The sequence below is a fragment of the Acartia tonsa genome, chromosome 10 (assembly GCF_053477335.1).
Source record: "Acartia tonsa isolate MP-2025a chromosome 10, ASM5347733v1, whole genome shotgun sequence".
Classification (NCBI taxonomy): domain Eukaryota; kingdom Metazoa; phylum Arthropoda; class Copepoda; order Calanoida; family Acartiidae; genus Acartia; species Acartia tonsa.
In genome coordinates, this window is record NC_137269.1 from 47,317,554 (window position 1) to 47,340,161 (window position 22,608).

The 22,608-nt window shown below is 35.1% G+C and overlaps 1 protein-coding gene across 1 annotated transcript in view; it reads right to left on the bottom strand.

Moving 5' to 3' along the window:
* Positions 1–22,608, bottom strand: part of LOC145330195 (uncharacterized) — a 37,034-nt gene that overhangs the window by 3,383 nt on the left and 11,043 nt on the right. Inside the window, exons 3-11 of the mRNA XM_080174795.1 lie at positions 20,555–20,916; positions 20,060–20,140; positions 7,235–7,482; positions 6,712–6,872; positions 6,174–6,322; positions 5,684–5,869; positions 4,080–4,565; positions 3,544–3,804; positions 2,118–2,855 (exon numbers count right to left, since the gene is read on the bottom strand). Of these exons, the coding sequence (XP_080030921.1) occupies positions 2,118–2,855; positions 3,544–3,804; positions 4,080–4,565; positions 5,684–5,869; positions 6,174–6,322; positions 6,712–6,872; positions 7,235–7,482; positions 20,060–20,140; positions 20,555–20,916 (2,672 nt within the window). The remainder of the gene's footprint in view (positions 1–2,117; positions 2,856–3,543; positions 3,805–4,079; positions 4,566–5,683; positions 5,870–6,173; positions 6,323–6,711; positions 6,873–7,234; positions 7,483–20,059; positions 20,141–20,554; positions 20,917–22,608) is intronic.

The window sequence follows — 22,608 nt, forward strand, 5'->3', positions numbered from 1 at the left end:
TTTTTATAGTATTTTTTATCAGTCATATACAAATTGAAAAGGATCAATTGTTTTACACTGCCTATGGACATTGGACAAGGTTTAAAATCATCAATTTCAAAAAATTAAAAGTCAAATTATCATTTTGATCTACAACTTTCACTATATAGAATGAAAATTAATGGAAAGAGAATGTTGGACAATTTCCCTAAGCAGAAAATGGAGCAAAAAAAACTCTAAAAAAGAAAATTAAAAAAAAAGTAATTAGGGATATTTGATTCCAGCAGAGCCTTAGAATTAGTTTAAAATTTGAAGACAAGGGGGGGGGGGGGGATTGACTGTAATTTGTAATGGTCCCCAAAGTTTATAAACATGATGTCTCATTTGGTGGCTTAAAAACTTGGCGGAATTTAATAATGTGTGATTGGTTTTGTACGAACAGTGTCTAACCTTCAACAACAATAATTTTCATCTACAGAAAAGGGTAATTTTGTTTAAGATAATTGTGAAAAGGGTAATTTTATATATGATAATTGTGGGTATCAATTTATATATCCCTGAATTTTATATTAATTTATACTTATTAACCATGTTATGTTATGACGTTGTTATATTTTGGATTATAGAAATTATTGGCAATTCATTTTCTATACAAATTAAGTACACTAATGGATATGGGATATACGGGATATGGGATATACGATATGAGTGGATATATTGACAGGGATAAAGTTGTCGTCAATTAAGCTTGCTAATATGGACCTCATTTATTGGTTAGTTCGTTCATCCAATAGTAGAGGAGGGAATAAGGTATAGGGGGTAGATGGGGGGGGGGGGGGGGGGTTAATATTCTTAGCCAGCATCGAGTATCAATTTGTCAGAGTGCATGAAAATCTGGTACAACATCCAAGCAATAATATATCGATTAGTACACCCTTAGTCATAGGCTACCAAAGACTAAGGTTGGGTTGGTGGAAAGGGGTGTAAAATTACTCCAAAATCATTTATCTAATACTTGCCATGAGCCAAGTCTTTTTATCCGTTTTAAAGTCTTATGAAACTAATTTCCAGAACCGGTTCTCAGCCACACTGAAAAATCATGTATAGCATCGTATCACAGACAATTTTCCATGAATATCAAAATGAAAATCATAATATTAATACCAGTTTTGTTAGGCCAGAGGTTTTAATCTTATAAATTTTCCTTTTAATATCAGCGGATAGCTGTCTATTATACGATGCGATACAAACTATTACTAAATTAATCTAATAACTAAATTATGATTATTCATGATATGATCACGCGTCTAGCCATCAAAATCTTATCAAACTATTTTCATTACTTAAAAGACACAAGAACATGACCTTCCATCTAGTTGTTGAATAAAATTTTTTTCCCCAAAATTTCAAATTAAAAAAAGTGTTAAACCTGTTCAAGATCAAAATTTAAGCTAATATTAACAATTTATAACAAAAAATATTAATCCTATTATATAAAGTAGTAAGCTTTTATGTCTGTAGCAAAGGATCTCGCTAACTGCTGAACCTATATGGTTCTTCTTTACAACGAAACTTCTTATAGTTCCAGGGAAGGTTAATAACTATTTTGGAGGGGAGACAATCTACACTCTCTTAAGAGAAATAGCCCCTAGGAAAAATGACCCCCCCCCCCCAAAAAAAAAACCCCAAACATTTTTTTTTCCCTATTTAAAACTAAAATTATAGTGAGTGGTAAACTTCCCCCATTCCTCAAGTGTCCCCAGAGGCCTCTAGGGGCCTAGCCGCTAGTATAATAGTAAAATATCCAATATATTTTGCTAACAAAAAGTCTAAGTACGATGAGCTAATAAGAAATATATAATATAAACTTTTAATAATCGATCTATTTTTTTAATACCTACGTCAAGGCACGAAATAAAAAATTCAATAATTTACACGAAAAAAATGAATGCTAAAAATGAAGAATCTTTTTATTATTGGCTATATAACTGGTAAAGTTAATCCTGAATGTTCTACCATTTTGTCAAGGACTAAAGGAGTTCCCTATTTTTGAATGATATTGCGCGCGAGCAGCAGTAGGGGTAATTTTAAACGTTTTAAACCATCTGTACAGAGTGTTTAACAGCTAATGATTGAACCTATAGAAATTTCCATTGATGAATCATGTTTGGGTGTGCAGGGGCTCGTGACTGCTGACCTCTGGGGCGAGGATATCTCCTGCAGGGCCTCCTTCACCGGGGATAGGTTGATGCTGGAGACGAGAATGCTGCCACTGCTTGTGCTTGACATCATGGAGGAATTCATTGATGATATCCCCGAGGTGTCCACAGAACTTGCTGGCCTCTGACACATACTACTGCTTGTACTACTATCAAAGGAACTGTCCATAAGATCAGCTGTTGAGTTGGCTAGAGAATTATTGTGCTGTTGTAGGAGGGTGGCAGAGGTTGCCAGCCGTTCCCGGGATCTTGATCTTGAATCCCTAGAACGATGGTAATGATAACTTGTTGTGCTGGGAGGATAATAGGCCTGGTTTAGGTAAACTTTACTGTTATTTAATCCCTGGCCCCGCAGGGTAACATCATCAGAAACACAGCTGGAGGCACGTGATGAGCTTGACGCGCTTAATCTGCACATGCTCAGTCGATCCGCCGATGAACGACCGCTCGGCGGCAGTCTTGCCTGCTCCGGCGGCTGTTTGGAAAAGGAAAAGGAAGAATGTTTGTGATCCTGCGGCTCCATGGAGGATCTGGCCGAACAGCTGGGACCAAGGCTTGAGTCCCGCATTTTTAATTCGGCCTCCAGGTCGAGCTCTGTGGAGCCTATGTCTGGAAGCCAGGTTGAGTCAACTACGATTCTTTCATCTTCGTCCTCTCCTAGACAAATAAAATTTATAAATAAACTCAGGGAGGGAGGGGACATTGGAATCTTTAATTACACTAGTCTCAATTCATTAGAGTTGAGTGTCCAAACGTTTTAACCACTAATTGTAATATACATTATACAGTAGGGGAAATCTTGTCTATCATCATAGGGGACGTATATCAATTTATCGGCTATGGACCAACCCTTTATATCCCTGAAAATAAGTTTTTATAATAGTTATTTCTCGCATCGTATTATAAATGGCTTTCCACGGATATAAATTGTACAATTATGAGATTAAAACTAGTTTTTTTAGCCCCGAGGTGCCGAAGGCACCGATAAAAAAACTGGTTTTAATCTTATGATTGTACATTTTTATATTCGTAGAAAGCTGAATATAATACGATGCTAGACATAGTTTTTTCGTATGGATGAGAACCGGTTCCTATCCACCGGATTCGAATGAATACGAGAAAAACTAATACCTTATATAAACGAAAAAAGATTATTATCCTTTATGTAAAAGCATACCAACCCCATATAACGTCTAGATATTAGTTGGGTGAGAATAAATAAAATTTCTTTACGACAGACACACGTACATAAAATTAATGCACAATAAGATTAATACTTAAGCCGAAAAAGTAAAAACAATAGGTATTTGATTTTTGTAATCTGAACTACTAAAAAATATTTTACCTGTAATATAATAAGCCGCATCATCCCATTCCCACTGATCCAAACAGGATCCTGCCAGCGAACACAAATCATCCAGCGAACATTCAGAAACATTTGAGCTTAACACAGGCGTGCGGTAACGGTATTTGTGGCGGTTAAAGTCGGCGGGACCGCCGGGTAGGACGCCGCAATGCATCGGCGAGTCCCATTCCATTGATCCGCCGGAATCTGAGAGGACGGAGGCTTGGCGGGAGGAATAGCCGCCGCTGTTGTCAGACAAACCTGATAAAAATTTTAATTTTGATCATATATCTAATACTTTGTTCTTAATTAGTACAAAAATAGGACATTTAACTGTAATACAGCATTAAATATAAAAAAATCAGAGATGGCAATGTTAAATTAATAGCTTGTTTAAGAAAGGTGGCAGAAAGTCAGTTGAGCTATAGAACTAATTAAGTGGCTTTATATGTATTTTAGCTTTCTTGTATATTTAAAGTCTTAGATTGCGAGATCTGTATAATAATCAGTTTCCCCTTATTAAAATAAGATGAAACCTGTAATATTAGTCAACTTCCATAATCCCTTGCTACTCTTCTTCAAGGTTGTCTGAACAGTTTCTCTTAAATCAGGAATACTTCCCTCTCCCCTCACCAGCATTCCCTCTTCAGCCCCCTCCTCTCCCCCACCTTGTCCAACCAATGGTGTGCTCGCATACTGGTACAATCCACTTGTGCTCGACTTGGAAGATACCATGGCAGACATTTCATGCTTCTCATAATCGCTCTCTAAGTCATCCTCGTTGTCAGAGTACGTGTTGGCACAGTTTAATATCAACTCATCAAGGCCGCGCGTTATGCCTTGGATGTTGTGGCAGGACTGGGCGGAAAAGTCGTCGGGAAGGCCGCAAAAGCCGCCGAGACTGAGGTCGGAAGCATTGCTGTCTATGGAGACCTCGCGGATGAGGCGGCGGATCTCTCTGGCGTCGTGGACCAGGTCTAGCATGCTACCGGTCACACTGTCGGTGTCAGTATTACCAGACTCCTGCAGTAAGGATAAGTTCTTATCTTTTCAAAAAAAATTTAACGGAAAAACTATACATGACTTGAAAAACACAAACATAAATACTAAGTATTTTTTTTTAAGTTTTATAATAGCGTTTTCTTATTCGTCAGCTTAACAATTTTAGGGACTTAGGTGAATTTTGATTGGTTGGTTTGTTAAATTCAGTGGTAAAACGTTTCAACCATTAATCTTAATCTACAGACGGGGTAATTTGGTGCTTGCTTACATGTGAAGACCGGAGCACCGAAACCCCCCCTCTCGCTTAGTTTTGACAAAAATGAAAAATAAGGGGGGGGGGGGGGGTAGTTTTTTAATGTCTGGAAAACGGCAAGGAGGGAAAAAGCACAGCAAGGCAAAGACTTAACCCCCCCCCTTAATTTTGAAGAAAATCAAAAATAAGGGGGGGGGGGGTAGTTTTTTCACTGTACAACACGCCAGAAAGTTGAGTGAGGTAAATCAAGTAAATTCAGTATACCAGAGGGGAAACCTTATAACAGGGATATTCATTTTTTGGAGCATAATTTCCTTATTTATTGACTGATTTTAGTAATTGATGTATCCCTGAACAGGTAGTCTTAAGGAGAATATATCAGAAGTGTTTTCATGGGGACTGTCAGTCAATAAATAAGGAAATTATGCCCCAAAACATAAATATCCCTGTAATAAAGTTTCCCCTCTGGCATACTGGATTTACTTGATTTACCTCACTCAACTTTCTGGCGTGTTGTACAGTGAAAAAACTCCCCCCCCCCTTATTTTTGATTATCTTCAAAATTAAGGGGGGGGGGGGTTAAGTCTTTGCCTTGCTGTGCTTTTTTCCTTCTTGCCGTTTTCCAGACATTAAAAAACTACCCCCCCCCTTATTTTTGATTTTTGTCAAAACTAAGCGGGGGGGGGGGGGGGGTTTCGGTGCTCCAGTCTACCACATGTAAGCAAGTACCGGTAATTTTGTGTATCATCTTTGGTTATGTAAATCAATTTATCGGTCATTGTCTTATTCCTTTAGATCCTTGATCACAATTTGACAAAAGCTTTGTCACAAAAAAATTAAGCTGATTAGGTATAAATGATGAAATCTTAAATGAAAGAACTCGTCCCTGATCATGATGTAGGAGGTCCGACTCAACAGAGAACTCTTCCCTGGTGCCCCTCTCTGGGGTTGTTGTGGACCCCGCGGGGCACAGGGAGGAAGAACTGTGACTGCTGGAATCCGAGTATTGGGGAGGGCAGGGAGAGGCGGATACCCGCTCTTTACCGTCTGGTGTGCCACGTTTACCATTGCCTAAAATATTTTCCATCAATAGTAAATTTCTTAGCTCGGCAGCTGCGCGTCAGCCACGGATAAGCCTCAAATTTAATTCCTTTTGGATACTATTTTTTCAAAAGTGGAAATACCAAAAATTGGTCAGGTTTAGACTTCTAGCTGATTTTTGAAAGGCTAACGAAACCTGGTTGTTAATTTATGTTCTATCGACTAAAACAAAGCGTTTGATTTCAATTATTAATCATGCCACTCTATAAAGGTAGATAAAAATAGACATACAGGCCCTAATTATAGAAAAGATTTCTTTCTAAAAAAAACTTACCGCTGAACATGCCATGTACAGGTCTGTAGTACTGCCTGCTGTACACCCCTGGGTTAGTGGTGACAGGTGTCCCAAATTTGGCCATCTCCTCCGACAAGTGCAAACAAGGATCTTCGGTTTCATCGGAGCCGTCTCCATCCAGTCGGCATCTGATAGTTGAAATGCGATAAAATTTATAGTTATCAGTATAATAAAGTAACAGAATGTCTTGTTTGTCCGAAGGATCTCGCTAACAGCTGAACTGTTATGGTTCTTCTTTACAGGATAGCTTCTCATAGGTCTTGGGAAGTTTTATATGTATTTTGGGGGGAAATCGCCCCTAGAAAAAAATTTCCCCTTCCCCCTATTTATAAATAAAGTTACTACCATATTTAATACAACCAATCAATCAATCCTGACTATGACTAAATGTATATATATGATATGGTCATAATTAAGAACAGCTTGACTCAATAAGAGCATTTGACTTAACCCCCAACACCAAACTTTACGGAAAATACGCGAATGACCCCTTTTTAAAATGTAAAGATTATCCTACCTATTATTATTAGACTTGATAGGTTCTCCATTGTTATAGTAACCAATATCAGGCGTGGAAGTTTTCATTGACATATACTTGTTTGTGTCAAACTTGTTGATTGGAGATGTGGACAGAACTGATGAGCTTCCAGAACTTGTGTCTTGACTAGTGTTGTACATCTTAACAAAATATATCTTGATTACAATAACATACATAAGAATTAAACTTTAGCTTGATACTAAAAACTGAGAGATTAAATATTACTCTTTATATTAAATGTTAAAAATAATGTCATTAAATTATGTAGCATAATAATTGCAGCTTAAAAAGGTAAATTTTGAGAATAATTGCACCTTTCCTCCAAAAAAGCCTGGTTTATATTCATTATAACTTTTAAGTCCCACATTTTACCTTCCTCAAAAAATTTGAAATTACATTAGAAATATCCACATTCCACAATGTAACACCTTTTACACAAAAAAGTTTAGACGTCTTTGGACATAAAAACTTTTATTTTGAATTAGATGGATAATAATTATACCTGATGCCTTTTTAGCCTACACGTTCCTTTGACACAGCGCGGACAAGGATTACACCTGGCGGCGGAACTTGAAACTAAACTGCCAGTATGCATCTGAAGGTTGTGGTGGCTTGACCGCCCACCCACCTGGCCATTGGAAGACGGCGTCTTGGCGTGGCGGCGGATGTCAAAGAGCGGCGCCTTTAGAAATTTCCTCGGTGTTGTAGCAGCGCCGAAACTGTTGAGACTCACGTCAAATTCATCAGAATCTGGTTAATAGACAATCAAGAATATTCATATTATTTGAATGTAGTTTTTAAACTTGATGAAAATTTTGATCTTTGTATTCCTACTTTTATTTCATATCTCACTTCTGTACAATGCACTTACTTGATTTTTAAGTATGTTCAACCCCATTAAAACAATAGCCTTAAACATAATTACAATACTAAGTTCCTCTGAAAACAAAATTATGTCTGTTCAGCTAACTGTAAGAAGCATATTAAATATTATTTTTAACCCTCCTTACGAAAATATAAAACCCCTCTTGACATTTTCATTACACCCAAGGACGTTCCAGGGGTGAGTGGTTATTATTAAGGGGTAAAGACACCCCAGACTTTTTTAGGAAATACACTAAATTACCCCAACAAACCCCCTCCCCTCAAAAAAAATCTTAAACCCTCATTCACCCCCCCCCCTCTCCAAACAAAAAAGGACATACTTAATTACGCCCCCACTTCCTCAATTTCGATTTTAATTTATATTTAAGGAAGTGCTTTGCCTATGCATCTGTCTACGCTACTGTAAAATATCGAAAATTAGAATATTTATCTATAAATATTATATGAGACATGTATAGTAGGTGGCTTGTAGGATGATTAAGAAGAAAGTTTAGGGTTTCAATCTAATATAGAGAAAACGAGTATTTGGGTCAAGTTATTCAGTTCGTTCACCTATCGTCTACAATGAATGCAATTGTTAAAAATAAAATCTTTCTTAATTTAAGTGAGAACCTTGTCAAAACTAAAGACGTTAAAATATACCTTGGCCTAAAACAGACGCATATCATTAACATGCGCAGTTAGGACATCCAAACAAAGGTAGTGTAATGAAAGGGTTGGTAGTGATAGGATAAAGGTGCTTTGGGGCTTAATTTAATCATAAAAGTTTTGAGGGTTGTATACTGAATAGATGCTCCCCTTCCAAAGTATGGAATTTTTACTATAGATTCTTTTCTTTTCTTCTTAATTTTTTTCATAATAAACTTGTTCATATGTCATATATAGACAAATGTTAAATTATTCAAAAGATTAAACGAACAGGCAAAATAAAAAAATATATATATTTATATTTCTCTTTTTCTTAAAGGGTTTTGGAGGAATAAGATCAGAGTATTTTTGTAAAAAAAATTATCAAAAAAATTGTACGCATCAATATATGTTCTAAATGGACGTACGGACTTTCTAGTAACGATTATAGAGTTGCTACGCTTTCTAAGTCGTACTTAACTGTTATAGGTATCACCATGCAAAGTTAGAAATCGATAAGACAATTCCAAACTGTTTAAATTAACGAAAAGAGAAAACCGTTACGGACGGTCGGACCGACTCTAATTATAGAAAAGCTTCGCTTTTAAAAATAGGTTATGAAACAAAATTATTGAAAAAGAACTTATCTATATTTAAAGAAAATCATTTAAGAAGTCATATTGAATTTTATCTTATAACATTATTGGTTAAAAACTGCAAGTGGCGTCTCGTAACACGACATACCACCAATTTTATTTCGGTGCAAAATATTTGTTTCTTTGTATTAATGGTATTTAATAGTCTTAAAAAAGTAACAGGATGTTTGTCTGTAATAAAGAATCTCGCACACTGCAGAACTGACATAGTTCGTCTTTACAGTGGAGCTCCTTATAAGTCCAGGTAAGATTTCTAACTAGAAAACTAGAAAAAATTACCGCCACAAAACATTTTTATTTTCTTTTTGTTTGTTTATAAACCCAAATTAAAAGGGGAGGATTTACTCTCCCTCACCTCTTCACATAAATGACACTAGAGGCCGGCCTCTAGGGTCGTAACCGTAAGTAAGGAAAATGGGAATATACCTACTATTTGATATTAAGAATTATATCCCATAATACCAATAGTACTTCAAGACTTAAAAGTTCTTTTTAATAGATATATTTAAATTACGAAAATTTAGAAAGAATTATTGATTTTTGAGTTAAAGGGTTCCTTTAATCAGATAAAAATAATTGGTTTTGCAAACATTTCATAAGCTTTCTTATAAAGTAAAAGGATACTTATTAACGAGACAAATATTATTTACATTAAAAGTTAAGTAACACAAAAACATTTTAGTTATATAAAGAAAATAAATAGTACAAAATACGCTATAGTTAATAGCGAAACTGCTGTATTTTTAGGACTGTTTGACTTATAATTGAATTAAACATTATTACCATACGTGCAAGGGTGTTCACTATTTAGTACTGAATGTCAGGTAGGGAGGAAACATTGATCTGTTTATTACACTAGTCCCCAAAGTATTATAGTAACATTTTCTTATTCGTAGGCTTAACAGCTAGAGAGACTTTTCTTGAATTTTGATTGGGTGGTTTATTAAGTTGAGTGTCCAAACGTTTCAATCACCTATTATTATCTACAGAAGGGGTAATTTTGTGTATTATCATTGGGGATGTACATCAATTTAACTGCCATTTCCTTTAGATTTTTGATGAATTAACCAACTCTTTTAGAAAAATTTATAATAAGGGAAGAGTTGAGGTTTAGTTTTTTGTTTGTTTGTTATTACTTAACCCTTACAGATCGGGGGGGGGGTCATATTGACCCCCCCTCTAGTTTTTTTGATGTCATTTTTTTTGTAGGTAAGATGGAGAGCTGTGACTTCATGACTTTTTAAGTTTAGTAATTATGCGTCGGCAAGAGTTGATTTTATTAGGTTATCTGGTCTGTGTCGGTCGTGGTGTCCGGTCAAAGTCGGTTGGGTAGCACCAAAATTTTAAAAAATTCTAAATACTTTTGTGTTTAAGGTAGAAACCTATAATTTTTTTGGTGAATACTAAGATATCAATGACCTTATGAGAAAAGTGGTGTTATGACCGTTTGACCGCATCCTGACCGACTTTATGACCGATTTTTGTCCGGCTTTTACTACAGACATATATCCTGAATATCGTGGCTTCTATTACAGCTAGAGACCTAAAATTTTTTTTGGTAAATTCTTTAGCAACAATAAACAGATAAAAATATTAATTGGCGCCGTTAACCGCCGTTTTACCGCCTTAACCGCCGAAAATGGCGGTTTCCGTTATTTGCCGTTTTTCGGCGATGATCAGAAAAAGTAATTTTTTTGTCATGAAAAATAAAAGTTCGTCCTAAAATTTGGTCATCCTAGCTGCAAAATTGGCCGCTCTACAGCTGTTTTAAAATTTAGCGGCTGGCCGCTAAAAAGCGTTTAAGGAGCGGCCTGGCCGCTATGACTAGAAAAAGTAATTTTCTCTAAAAATACACATGAACCACCAGAAAAAAATTTTACGTCTTTATCTGTAACAGAAGCTGAGATAGAGGGGGGGGTCAACCCGATCTATTAAGGTGGGAATTGGGGCCCGATCTGTAAGGGTTAAGGTAAGGTTAGATTAGGTTATTATAATTGGTCCCGGGTAACCTCATATTGATAGGACCTTCCCAGGGGTTAGGTAACAGTACTCAAAATAGATTTTATGTAAAAGTACCCTTGCTATGGTTGCGCTGGCTAGAAACATAGCTGCCTTTGTTCATATCATCATGAATAATTGTTATGAAATGTAAAACCATTGATGGTTATTGTTACATTTTGATTAGCCACACGTGTTTGGATCAGTTTACAAAACATATGTCGGCTTTCCATGCACTATGAAGATATAGTTATTAGGGTTGGCAATCCGAATCCGGATCCGCCCAATTTTTGAACCCAGACTCCGAATTCGCAATCCTTAATTGAAATTACGGATTCAGATTGTTAATTCTTATGACTTTTTCATTTAAACTGTGACAGTAAAAAACAAAAAAAAAGTATTTTAAAGTATATTAACTTCAGGTAAAATGGTGGGTAGCATTAAAAGTTTTTTTTGTAGTTCATTTTCACAGTTATGAAGGTTATTATAGGTTTAGAAAATAGCCGATGTATGGGGCTAGAATATTTTTACTTACTAAAATACCTTTAAAATATTGCTGGAATCCGCAATCCACATTCCGAAAATCCGCAATCAAAACAAGAATCCGCAATCCACGGATTAATCCGCTATTTTTTTGGGCGATTTTTTGTAAAAATCCAAATCTGACCTAAAAATTGAGCGGATTGCCAACCCTAATAGTTATATTATCACTTTCTTTGGTGTTATTAGATAAGTTGGCTTAGAAAAAGATGATAGAATAACAAATAGAAAAAGCGACAAACTTAAGATATGAACAAAAATACAGTTCTCGAAGTTCCACTATTATGATTTTGGTTAAATAAGAGTTTGATTAAATAACCAAAAGACAACCCTTATTTATCAACTGTCAGCTGAAGTCATAACTATGTTGGTTCGTGAGAGTTTTGCCTGTTTATAGGCCAATGAATTTTCCTCCTACTAGTTGATAACATAATAACCTATTATAGAAAGTGGTAAGGTTTTTTGTTGTCTTAAGTTAAAGATTTCTTTAACTACTGAATTGATTAAGATCTCCTTGATAAGGAAGCTTCACACAGGTCCCAAGATGGTCTAAATTTATTTCATTTTTAGACTTAGGCCTTGGGATGGTTTAGGCTATTTTTACTTCTTACCCCTTTGAATACAAAGCCCCGTGATGCTAAGATTACAGCATATAGTTTATTTTTAAAGCAATAAGTCATATTTTAGTATAACTACAACTAAAATCTTAATGAAAAAAAACATTGAAAAGGAAAAATCCGCAAAAAATGAAGTACTAGAGCAACGAACATTCATTTGATTTCATTGAAGGGAAATAAACAAGATATCATAATTCAACCAATTTAAAATTTTCATGATAGACTTTCTTCTTGAGTAATATCTGTGTGTTCTGAGATAATTGAGAGAAAACCTAGAATAATGAAGGGCAAGAAAAACTCATTCATCTTTATGCGATTCTATACATAATACAAAAAATGGTTGCTTAAAATAAAATGTGGGTTTACAGTTAAAACCAATATAAATAGAAATAAGTATACATCAGTTTACCTATTTCATTATAAGGGACAAATGAACAGTAAACTATTATACAGTAAATACGTTAAAATATTTTTAATAAAAATATATAAATACCTAGTTATAAAAAAGTATAAAACTTTTAATCGACAATTTTATTTATGGGATTAAAACATGAAATCTGCCAAAAAAGGCTATTTTCATATCCTTATAATTAAGTAACAGGATTTTTGACTGTTTGTCTGTCTGTTTGTACCGAAGGATCTTGCTAACCGCTGAACCGTTATGGTTCTCCTTCTCATAGGTCTTGAAAAGGTTTTTAACTACTTTGGGGGAGGGTATCACCAACCTCTTAAGAGAAATGGCCCCTAGAAAAAAATTACACCTCCAAATTAAACTCCCTCCTCTTCAAGTGCCCCTAGAGGCCTCTAGGTGCATAGCCGCTATTGTTGGTTAAAGGAATTATACTAAACTAAAATTTATTGTGTTACTCTGTTTTCCCAACAAACTTTCCTCATAATAATCAATTCCAATGAATTAATATGTTTATATTAAAAAAAAAAAATAAGAAGATATGATTTAACAGGATATAATATTAAGAACAATTATAATTGGGAGTAAGAAGTACAAATATCTCAGGAATCTAAAGGGATAAGATAATGGTTGATAAATTGATGTACATCCACAATCCATCAGAATACCAGGAAAGGGGAAAAACCTTACCATCAGAAATGTTTATATACCCCCATCTGGAAGCTGCCAAAACCAGTATAAACCAGCTCTTGAAGACCTTCTAAATAACACCAACGAAACAACACTAATTCTTGGAGATTTCAACGCCCATCACAAATCTTGGTACACAGAAGGAAATGAGGATTCCAGAGGCAAACTGGTTATTGAAGTAATTGAAGGCAAAAACATTGGCTTTCTAAACGAAGATCAACCAACAAGAATAGCCAATGGTTCAAACACATCTCCAGACCTTAGCCTTGCTACATCAGATCTTCTACCAACAACCAGCTAGAGCACTGAAACCAAGCTCAGCTCTGACCACCTGCCCATAGTACTAACCATCAATGGAGAATTTAAACGTCATAAGTCTACAAACAGAACCTACATCAACTTTGCTAAAGCAGACTGGAAAAGCTTTAAAGACTCCACTGAAGCTATTTTTGCAACAGCTGCTCAAGTAGATGACGTTCACAAAAGCGAGAAGTTCTTTAGAAAAACTGTCCAAAATGCTGCCAAAAAACATATACCTGCTGGAAGAATCTTTAAACCAATCACCTCCATTCCCAGTGACGCAGCAAATATGATCAAAGAAAGAGATGAAATAAGACAACAAGATTCATCTGACCCTCGACTACCTGAGCTGAACAAAAACATTGCTAAATCAATAAATGATCATAAAAAGGATAAATGGAAAGAACATCTAGAGAACTGTGCACCAGGATCGCAAAAGCTGTGGAAAACCATCAAACAACTAAGCAACGGACAACAACAACAACCACCTAATCAAGGTATTTGCTTCAATAACAGCTCAACCAATGATCCCAAGAAGATTGCAAATAACTTCAACACCCAGTACACACCTGGCACAAGCACTAAACCCAAGAAGGAATCCAGATCAACCATCAGAAAATACCGCAAAAAACCAACTGATGCACCTGTTATTATTACTGTTGAACAAACAGCCAGTGCTATTAAAAAATCTAAAAATTCAAAAGCACTTGGACCTGATGGACTCTCGCCAGTTATGCTAAAAAACCTTGGACCTAATGCCCTTAAATTCCTCACCAATATCTACAACAGATGCCTGGAGACTACAATTATACCATCAATATGGAAAACAGGACGAATCATCCCAATCCTTAAACCAGGTAAACCTGCTGATGCTGGATCCAGCTACAGGCCAATCTCTTTATTATCACCAGCTGCTAAGATACTTGAGTCTGTAATTCTTCCATCAATCACAACAGCTGTAGACCTAGCCAACCATCAGCATGGATTTAGGAAGGGGCATTCCACCACCACTGCTCTACATGATATCTACGAACATATTGCTAAAGGACTCAACAAAAAACAACCTGTCAACCGCACTATATCAGTTGCTATAGATCTATCTAAAGCCTTCGACACAGTCGACCATGATATACTCCTGAAGGACATCCAAGAACTTAGGCTAAATCAATACATCAAGAAATTTCTAAAAGCCTATCTAAGAGGGAGACAAACTTTTGTTGAGTTCCGTGGTGCCAAGTCAGGTTTCAGAAAAATGAAACAAGGAGTACCACAAGGAGGAGTACTATCGCCAACCTTATTTAACCTGTATATGTCCAAAATGCCTGCACCACCTAAAGACATCAAATTAGTTACCTATGCAGACGACTCCAATGTTCTGAAATCTGGCCAGACCATTGAAAAGATCTGTCCAGATCTAAATGCTTACCTTGACCAATTAGATTTATGGTTCAAATCCCGCAACTTGTTCATATCACCATCTAAATCATCAGCCACCATTTTCACCACTTTTAACCAAGAGCTGACGGAAGAACTTCCAATATTTATCAACGGAGAACAAGTCCCAACTGAAAGCAAGCCTAAATTTCTTGGAGTCACATTTGACAGTCTCCTGTCATTTAAACACCATGCTGATAACTTAAAGACCAAAGTTCAAACCAAGAATAATGTCCTCAAGGCTCTCTCAGGTACAAGCTGGGGAATGGATAAAGAAGTTCTTCTTAACACATATAAATCTATTGGACAATCGCAGCTTAACTATGCCTGCCCAATTTGGACACCCAACCTCAGTAAGACATCCTGGGACAACCTGCAAGTAGCACAAAATACAGCACTTAGAACAGCAACTGGATGTACCAAAATGACGGGCATAGATCATCTCCACACAGAATCAAAGATTATGCATGTTAAACCACACTGTGAAATGATCTCAAAACAATACCTACTGTCTACCCAAAAACCAGGACACCCTTGCCAAATTAATCTTAACAGTCGACCACCATCAAGAATAATGAAAAAGACGTTAAAAACTAGATTTGGGAATGAGATCAAGAGAATTCTGCCAAGAAGGAGACTCACAGATGAAACTTACAAATCTAAGCTCAAGGAGATACATACCAAGGACGTAGCTAAAGCCATCAAACTGATTAAACCTAACCCTGTACTTAACACACCAGCACCCAACATAAATAAAGATGAGAAAAACCTACCCAGAAAGACCAGATCCACACTCGCTCAACTAAGATCTGGCTACAGCTCGTATCTTAACAGTTATTTGTCAAGAATAAACGAGGATTATCAAAATATCTGCCCTAACTGTAACCAGACGCCACACGATACCAAACATATTTTCAACTGTCCTGCTAAACCCACCTTACTGACAGTTAAATCACTCTGGGAGAAACCCATTGAAGCAGCAGCCTTCCTGGAGTTACCTGGAGTAAATGATGATGGAGGATAAATGGAAGGGCTACAAAACAAACAAAACATGTACATCCGTCATGATGATACACTAAATTACCCTTTCTGTAGATTATAATTATTGGTTAAAATTTTTGAACACTCAACTTATGAACCAACCAATCAAAACTAAATAAAAGTCCCCAAGGCTGTTAAGCCAACAAATAATAAAACGTTATTATAAAATTTTGGGGACCCTTGCAGTGTAATAAAAAGCCCACCCTCCCTGCGATTAAGTTGTAGTTAATAAAGAATTGTTCACAAGAAAAGAAAAATGTTGCTATATTGAACAGGTAAAACAATAAATAAGATCCAAGATGTAAGCAAAATCCAGAGTTTTTCTAGTGGCGATTTTTTTGGGTGCCCTCACATAAAAATATAAATATTCCTGGGACCTATATGAAACTAAGAAAGTCATATCAGTCGGTTTACAAAATTGTTCAGTTAAATGTCTCTTTAAAAACAAACCCACGAAAATCTGTGGTAAAGAGGGTAGGGGGTATCTGTAATCGAATGAACAATTTTAAGGAATCCTGTTTTTTTTTTTCAGTAGGCCAGATTTACAGAGCTAATTCTGCTACCTTAAAATTCATCTACAGCTCTTATAATAAAAATCAGAAAAAGTGGGTAATTTTGTGTATCATCAATGGGGATGTACATAAATTTATCGGCCATTGTCTTATCCCTTTAGATCCATGAATAAAACTACATGACAACAAAATTATAATAAAGGTAAAATTACTAGCGGTTTAGTCCCTAGCCTCTAGGGGCTTTGCCCCAAGAGGTAATAAAAAAAATTTAAAAAAATGGTGCTGCCAGTAGTTTTATGTGAACTACCTTCCCAAAAAACAAAAAAAAAATGGGGGGGGATTTTTTTTTTTTTTTTGGGGGGGGGGGGTTTGGGGTGTTCCGGCCTACAAGAAAATAGCTTAAAACCACAACAAGACCAATAGGTATATACTCTGAAGAGTAGAATCCAATCGGTTCAGTTGTTACCGAGATCTTAAGCTTCAGGCGGACGGACAGACATCATTCTACTTTGTATTATAGATAACAAAAAAACTATAAAATGTTCCATGTTCAATTATGTGATAATATTCATGAAAAAGATTAGATTTACAGATAAGATTTTAGAATAATGGCTGAATAAATATTGACTCATGGGGAAAGGTCATTGTGTTAAAATTGCAGGTAGAAAATCAAGAGAAACTTTTGCAGACAAACAGAACGACAATAGGAATTGCGGAGTTTTCAAGATTTCTTGTTGAACAAAAATAACACCCCTATTTTTTTTGAATAAATTTAAAATAAGGGGGTTAGTTTTACGGTTTTTTTTTCCCTTAGGTTAGGTACTGGGTTGCCCCGCAGGGTTAGAACAATGTACATATGTATAGGCCCTTTGAGACAGGGTCCCCTGCAGGGGTTAGGCAAAGGTAAAAAAAAGTACCCCACTTATTTCCAATCTTTTTCTCAAAAGTTGGGTATGGAGGGAGGGGGGGGGGGGGTACCTCACTTGTTTAACTTTGTTGGTTTTATGGCAATTGACGCCAAAAGAACGTATAAAATTTTTTTATACTAAATTGCTTTGAACTCATTTTTAGATTAAATATGATATTAAAAAAGTAGGTCTCATTTATTTCTAACTTGAAATTGCCTACTTCCATCCTATTTGGATAATTTCAAGTTTCATTCATTGTTAGATAGAGAAGTACAAAGACAAACAAGAGCGACAACATTCATTAAAGCTAAATAACATAAAATAAACTAAATAGCTTGAAACATTATGGCAAAAGGATAAGATATGAATTTATGGTCAAAGTTTATCTTAATAATAAAAGAGTTGTAAAATTTAAAAGTAAAACAAGTTAAAAAAACGTTATTCCTAGTAAAAGCTGACAGTCAGTGTGACAAATGAAGATACACATTTCAAGACACATGATACAAAACATGCTCTCTAATCCTTAGTTTTTTTATTGACGACATAGGAATATTCATCAACATAACATTAGGGTTATTACAATTTTTTTCTCATGGAAAAAAGTACGTCCAGAAACGTCCAATTGAAGGGGGGGGGGGGGCAATGTTTACACCTTCAAACAATTTTTTAAATATACATTAAATTTACCACCTGAAATTTTTTTGCGTAAAGCCAATACCTAGTTGAAACAGATAAGATAAAATTTTGTCATTTCACGTGGATTTTTACCCCATCCCCCTCTACTCCCACAAAAAAACTTTTGGACGTCCTCTAGTTAGCCTTCCCGAATTTTAATACTTTTTATTTGAAAACTCATATTTAAGGTGGCATCCCCAGCTTAAAATTGTTTATTATGACGGGGAGGGGGGGGGGGGCGGACATCTAGTATTAGAAATATATTATTCAATATAAAACATGGGATGTATCTACTTTATTTATGTACAGTTACGTGTTTTTAATTATTCACAGAATAATCTTTTACAAATCCCCTCTCAGGGCCACTTATCAAACCATTTTTAGAAACAATACATTACACAGTTTAGCCCTTTCTGCACGACATAAATTTCTATTGTTAGATTTAATTTAATCAGTCTAAAATCTTTTCAAGTATGGCTTTGAAACCGATTAATATCCGACGGATTAGAACTGATTCTCAGGTATATTGAATAAACATGTAAAGCATAGTATTACGGACAAAAATTAGAATAAAAATCATATGATTATTACCAGTTTTAAAAGCCCAGACCTTCGGCCCCTCGGGACTAACAAAACTGGTTTTAATCTTATATTTTTTTGTTTTGATATCCGCGGAAAGCTGTCTTCAATACGATGCGATAAATAAATGTTCTATACCTAAGGTGAATCCATCCTTTGTGAAAAGCTATAATGATAAGTTACAAAAAATTACAATCTCCCGAATTTATCAAGCTATGTATAAAGATTCCAATAACAATAGGGTAAAATTTTTAAAGCAAGGCACGTCTTTACTTATATCCATTATCAAGAGAGCTTCATAGATTAATTCAAAACATAGCCTTTACAGTATAAAACACCTATAAGTTTAATTTTTATTGAATTTTAAGATTTCTAGGACGATAAGTCAAAATGTTGTAAGTGAAGCTTCTCTATTATCAAGTCTTGAGAATTATGTTTTCTAACAATTTGCAATCTTTATTCAAACTTTACTTTATGTTAAGTGTGTCTGACTGATTGTTTTTGTGGAGCTTCGCTTTCATGGAAATTATCCTTCTTGTTTTACTTTAAAATTAGGATTTATAAATAGAATTTCAAATATACTGTACTGTACTTTCTTATATATAAATAAACATGCCTCGAGGGCCAAAAAGATTTCTCATTTAATTTTCTATTTTTAAACCCGTAACTAATCTAAACTTAAGACCAGTGTGTCTGTCCATAACAGAGAGCTCTTACATATAGTTGATTCAGAAATGTTTGAATTGTACTATCGACTTCAAACTTTGCATGATAATTGCTGAAATATTTAGGTACAGTTTTGAAAGAATAACAATATACCAAAACGTCCGTAAGTCCATTCTGCACATATTAATTTTTGTAGTTGTTCTTTTTTTCAATATTTTTTGAAATATTTGAAATATTGATTTCTATGACATTACGCATTTTGGCATTTCTATAGAAGAGTTTAGAAACGTTAGCACGTACGTGTCAAATATCTACCTTGTATTAAGGCTTTTTGACAAAATGTTAACATCCATTTTTTATTCAGATTCCTTTAATATTAAATCTAAAAGTGCAGTTACTCCCTGTTGGCAATGTTCATTTGTAGGGATCTAAATGGATAAGACAATGGATGATAAATTGATGTACATCCCCAATGATGGCACACAAAATTACCTCTTCTGTAAATTAAAATTAATGTTTGAAACATTTGAACAATCACCATAATGAATCAACCTTTCAAAATTCACTCAAGTTCCCAAAGTTGTTAAACCAACAAATAAGAAAACGTTATTATAAAACTTTGTCGACAAGTGTAATAAACAACGCATTGTCCCCTCTCTCTCTGGTTCATTTTTCTAAATGACGGAGAGCTACGCTTTTATTGACTGTGTCATCATTGTTTTTATGAAAAAAGTTACTCTTGTAATGGGGCTGCTCCACTAAAACAAGTAATTAGGCATATTCTTGATTCCTTGACGAGTTTTGTTTGTGAGTGCACCTCCTTGGGATAGAAAAGGACTCGCATGGCTGTATTGAGAATAATCAACTCCTCCTGAGGATACAAAAGGAACATTACATATAAATGTGGCGAAGCGTTTAAAGATTAACAGTAACCGGTTTATAGAGTATATTTCGGGTAGAAAAATTCGATTACTGCAATATTTAAGTAAAATATTAGCAGGGGTACAAGCTATATATAACTCTACCCTCCCAGGGGTGGGACCCTGTGCCGACTTTCAATTGGGTAGATTTGAAAATTAGACAATTACGGCGGAAATATCAACTCAGCAAAGTCTCTACAAAAGAGCAGAAAGCAATTTGCTAGCAGACGGCAAAGGTCCCCTCTTCAGAGGCCTCTAGGGGCACTGGAGGGGGTATGTCGACCCACGACCCCCCATTTTTCGATTAAGTTGAAGAATTGAGGATTTCTCTTGGGAGACATCATGTTACTTTATTATAAGGATACCTTGTATAGGCGAGACTGGTCCAAAATAGTGGCTCCGCAACCAGTATGAGTCACGGGACAAATCTTCAACAAGCTCTTCCTCAAACAGCCAGCCCCACAGACCACTGCTGTCACCGCCACGCGGCCGCCGCTGCTGATGATAACGGCCCACAAAGCGCCGTTTGTTGTGCAAAGAACTGGTAGTGATACCATCGTTCAGTGTGACGGGACGTTTTTGGGCGGCTGCAGCGATAGCGGATTTACGGCGGTTTCGGCGGCGGCGGATTAGGTAGAATACAACGCCACTGGCGCCCAGGAGCAGGATGACGCCGGTGCCACGGTTTTTCTCAAACAGGCATTTCCATTCTTCGCAGAGTTTACTTCTAAATAACATAAAAAGTTTATTTAAGGTCAATATAATTACAGTATAGCTGAAAAAGGTCTGTAAGTTTTAACCCTATTAATTATTACTAGCGGCTGTGCCCCTAGCATCTCGGGGCTTTGTATTTGTAGTGTTAAGAAAGGGCAATAAATATCAAATAGCCTTAAACCATCAAAAGATTTTGATCTAATAAGAAAATAGCCTAAAATCTTAAGCTACAGAGAAAAATCTTACTGTTTTATATCATATTCATAGTATTTGTATTTTTTTTCAATTGGATATAATCAAATCTTTCGTACATTTCAAAATTTAGAGAAAAAATCCGTTTAATCACTGAGAAAAAAAAAAATATTTTAAAAGTGTGGAAAATGTTGAAGTAAAGGATACATATATTATACTTTTAGATAATCTTCGCTTATGACATAGTTCCTAGTTATCCTTAGAATTTTGAAATGTTTTTATTAAAATAGTAATGAAATAGGCGCAAAAAAACTGTAGAATGTGATCATTTTTTGTTTAAGTACAGACAAGATTAAAGTATTAGAAATCGTACCTTTAATTAACCTTCATTAATCTACAAGAGAAAAAAGTTAAAGGAACTCTAAATTAATTTTTGATTGAATCAATGAAAATACATTTTTTTTAATGGAACAAAAGTATTGCTTAATTTAACCCATTTACCATTGACAGAAAATAATATTCAATATCTCATTTTTTCATTTTGTATCAGAAAAAAAAGTAAAGGGCCTAATTTTTTAAAGATTAATGGACCAAGGTTTTGCAAAAATGCGTACATTTCTAAAATTTAAATTGCGCGGTTTGTGTTAATAGTAGAAAAATGTTATGCATACCGTTAGAATCGTCATAAATTCTTAGTTTTTTATTTATAACCATATTTTTGGAACCATTACTGTGCTAAGTTTAGGAGCTACTTAGTAAAATGTTCCGGAAAACTTTAAAACTTTTGAATCTTTCTCACATTTTTTAAATTATACTACAAATAGCACAAATATGATACATATATCCCCAAAATCTATGTCAATAAAGAAAATGAGATATTGATTATTAATTTCTCTCAATTGTAAGTGTGCTAAATTTTAAGCAACACTTTTGTTCCATTAAAAAACTGTATATTCCTGTGTACTTAGACAACTCAAGACTTACAGACAAAATTATTAACATGTTAGCTTCGCTAAATACTCAAAAGCTAAATATCTAAAATAGCTAAATTTGCATTGATCTATCTTATTCTTAGGAATGACACAACAGTACCTATTTATTTCCTAGGAAAATGTTGAAATTTTTACCATTTTTTGAGGTGAAGCTTTTCTATAATAAGAGCTTTAACGTCACAACGTAAACATGAATATTCTATGTATTCTATTGCATGAAACGAGTCAACTATTTAATTTTAAAAAATTCATTCTTCAAATCTCATCTATAATTATGATTCTACAAAGTTAGTAAATCTATATAAAATCACACTTTGTTATGAATATTCAGGTTTTACAGATATATACTTTATGCTTTATATGTTCACTAACGGTTGCGGAATCTGGTGGGCAGAAAATAGCCTAAAACCATCCAAAGACATAAATCTAAACCATTCTGGGACCTATGTAAAGCTTCCTTGAAAGGGAAAACTCAATTAGTTCTGTAGTAACGAAACTAACAAACCTTTATACTTTAATAA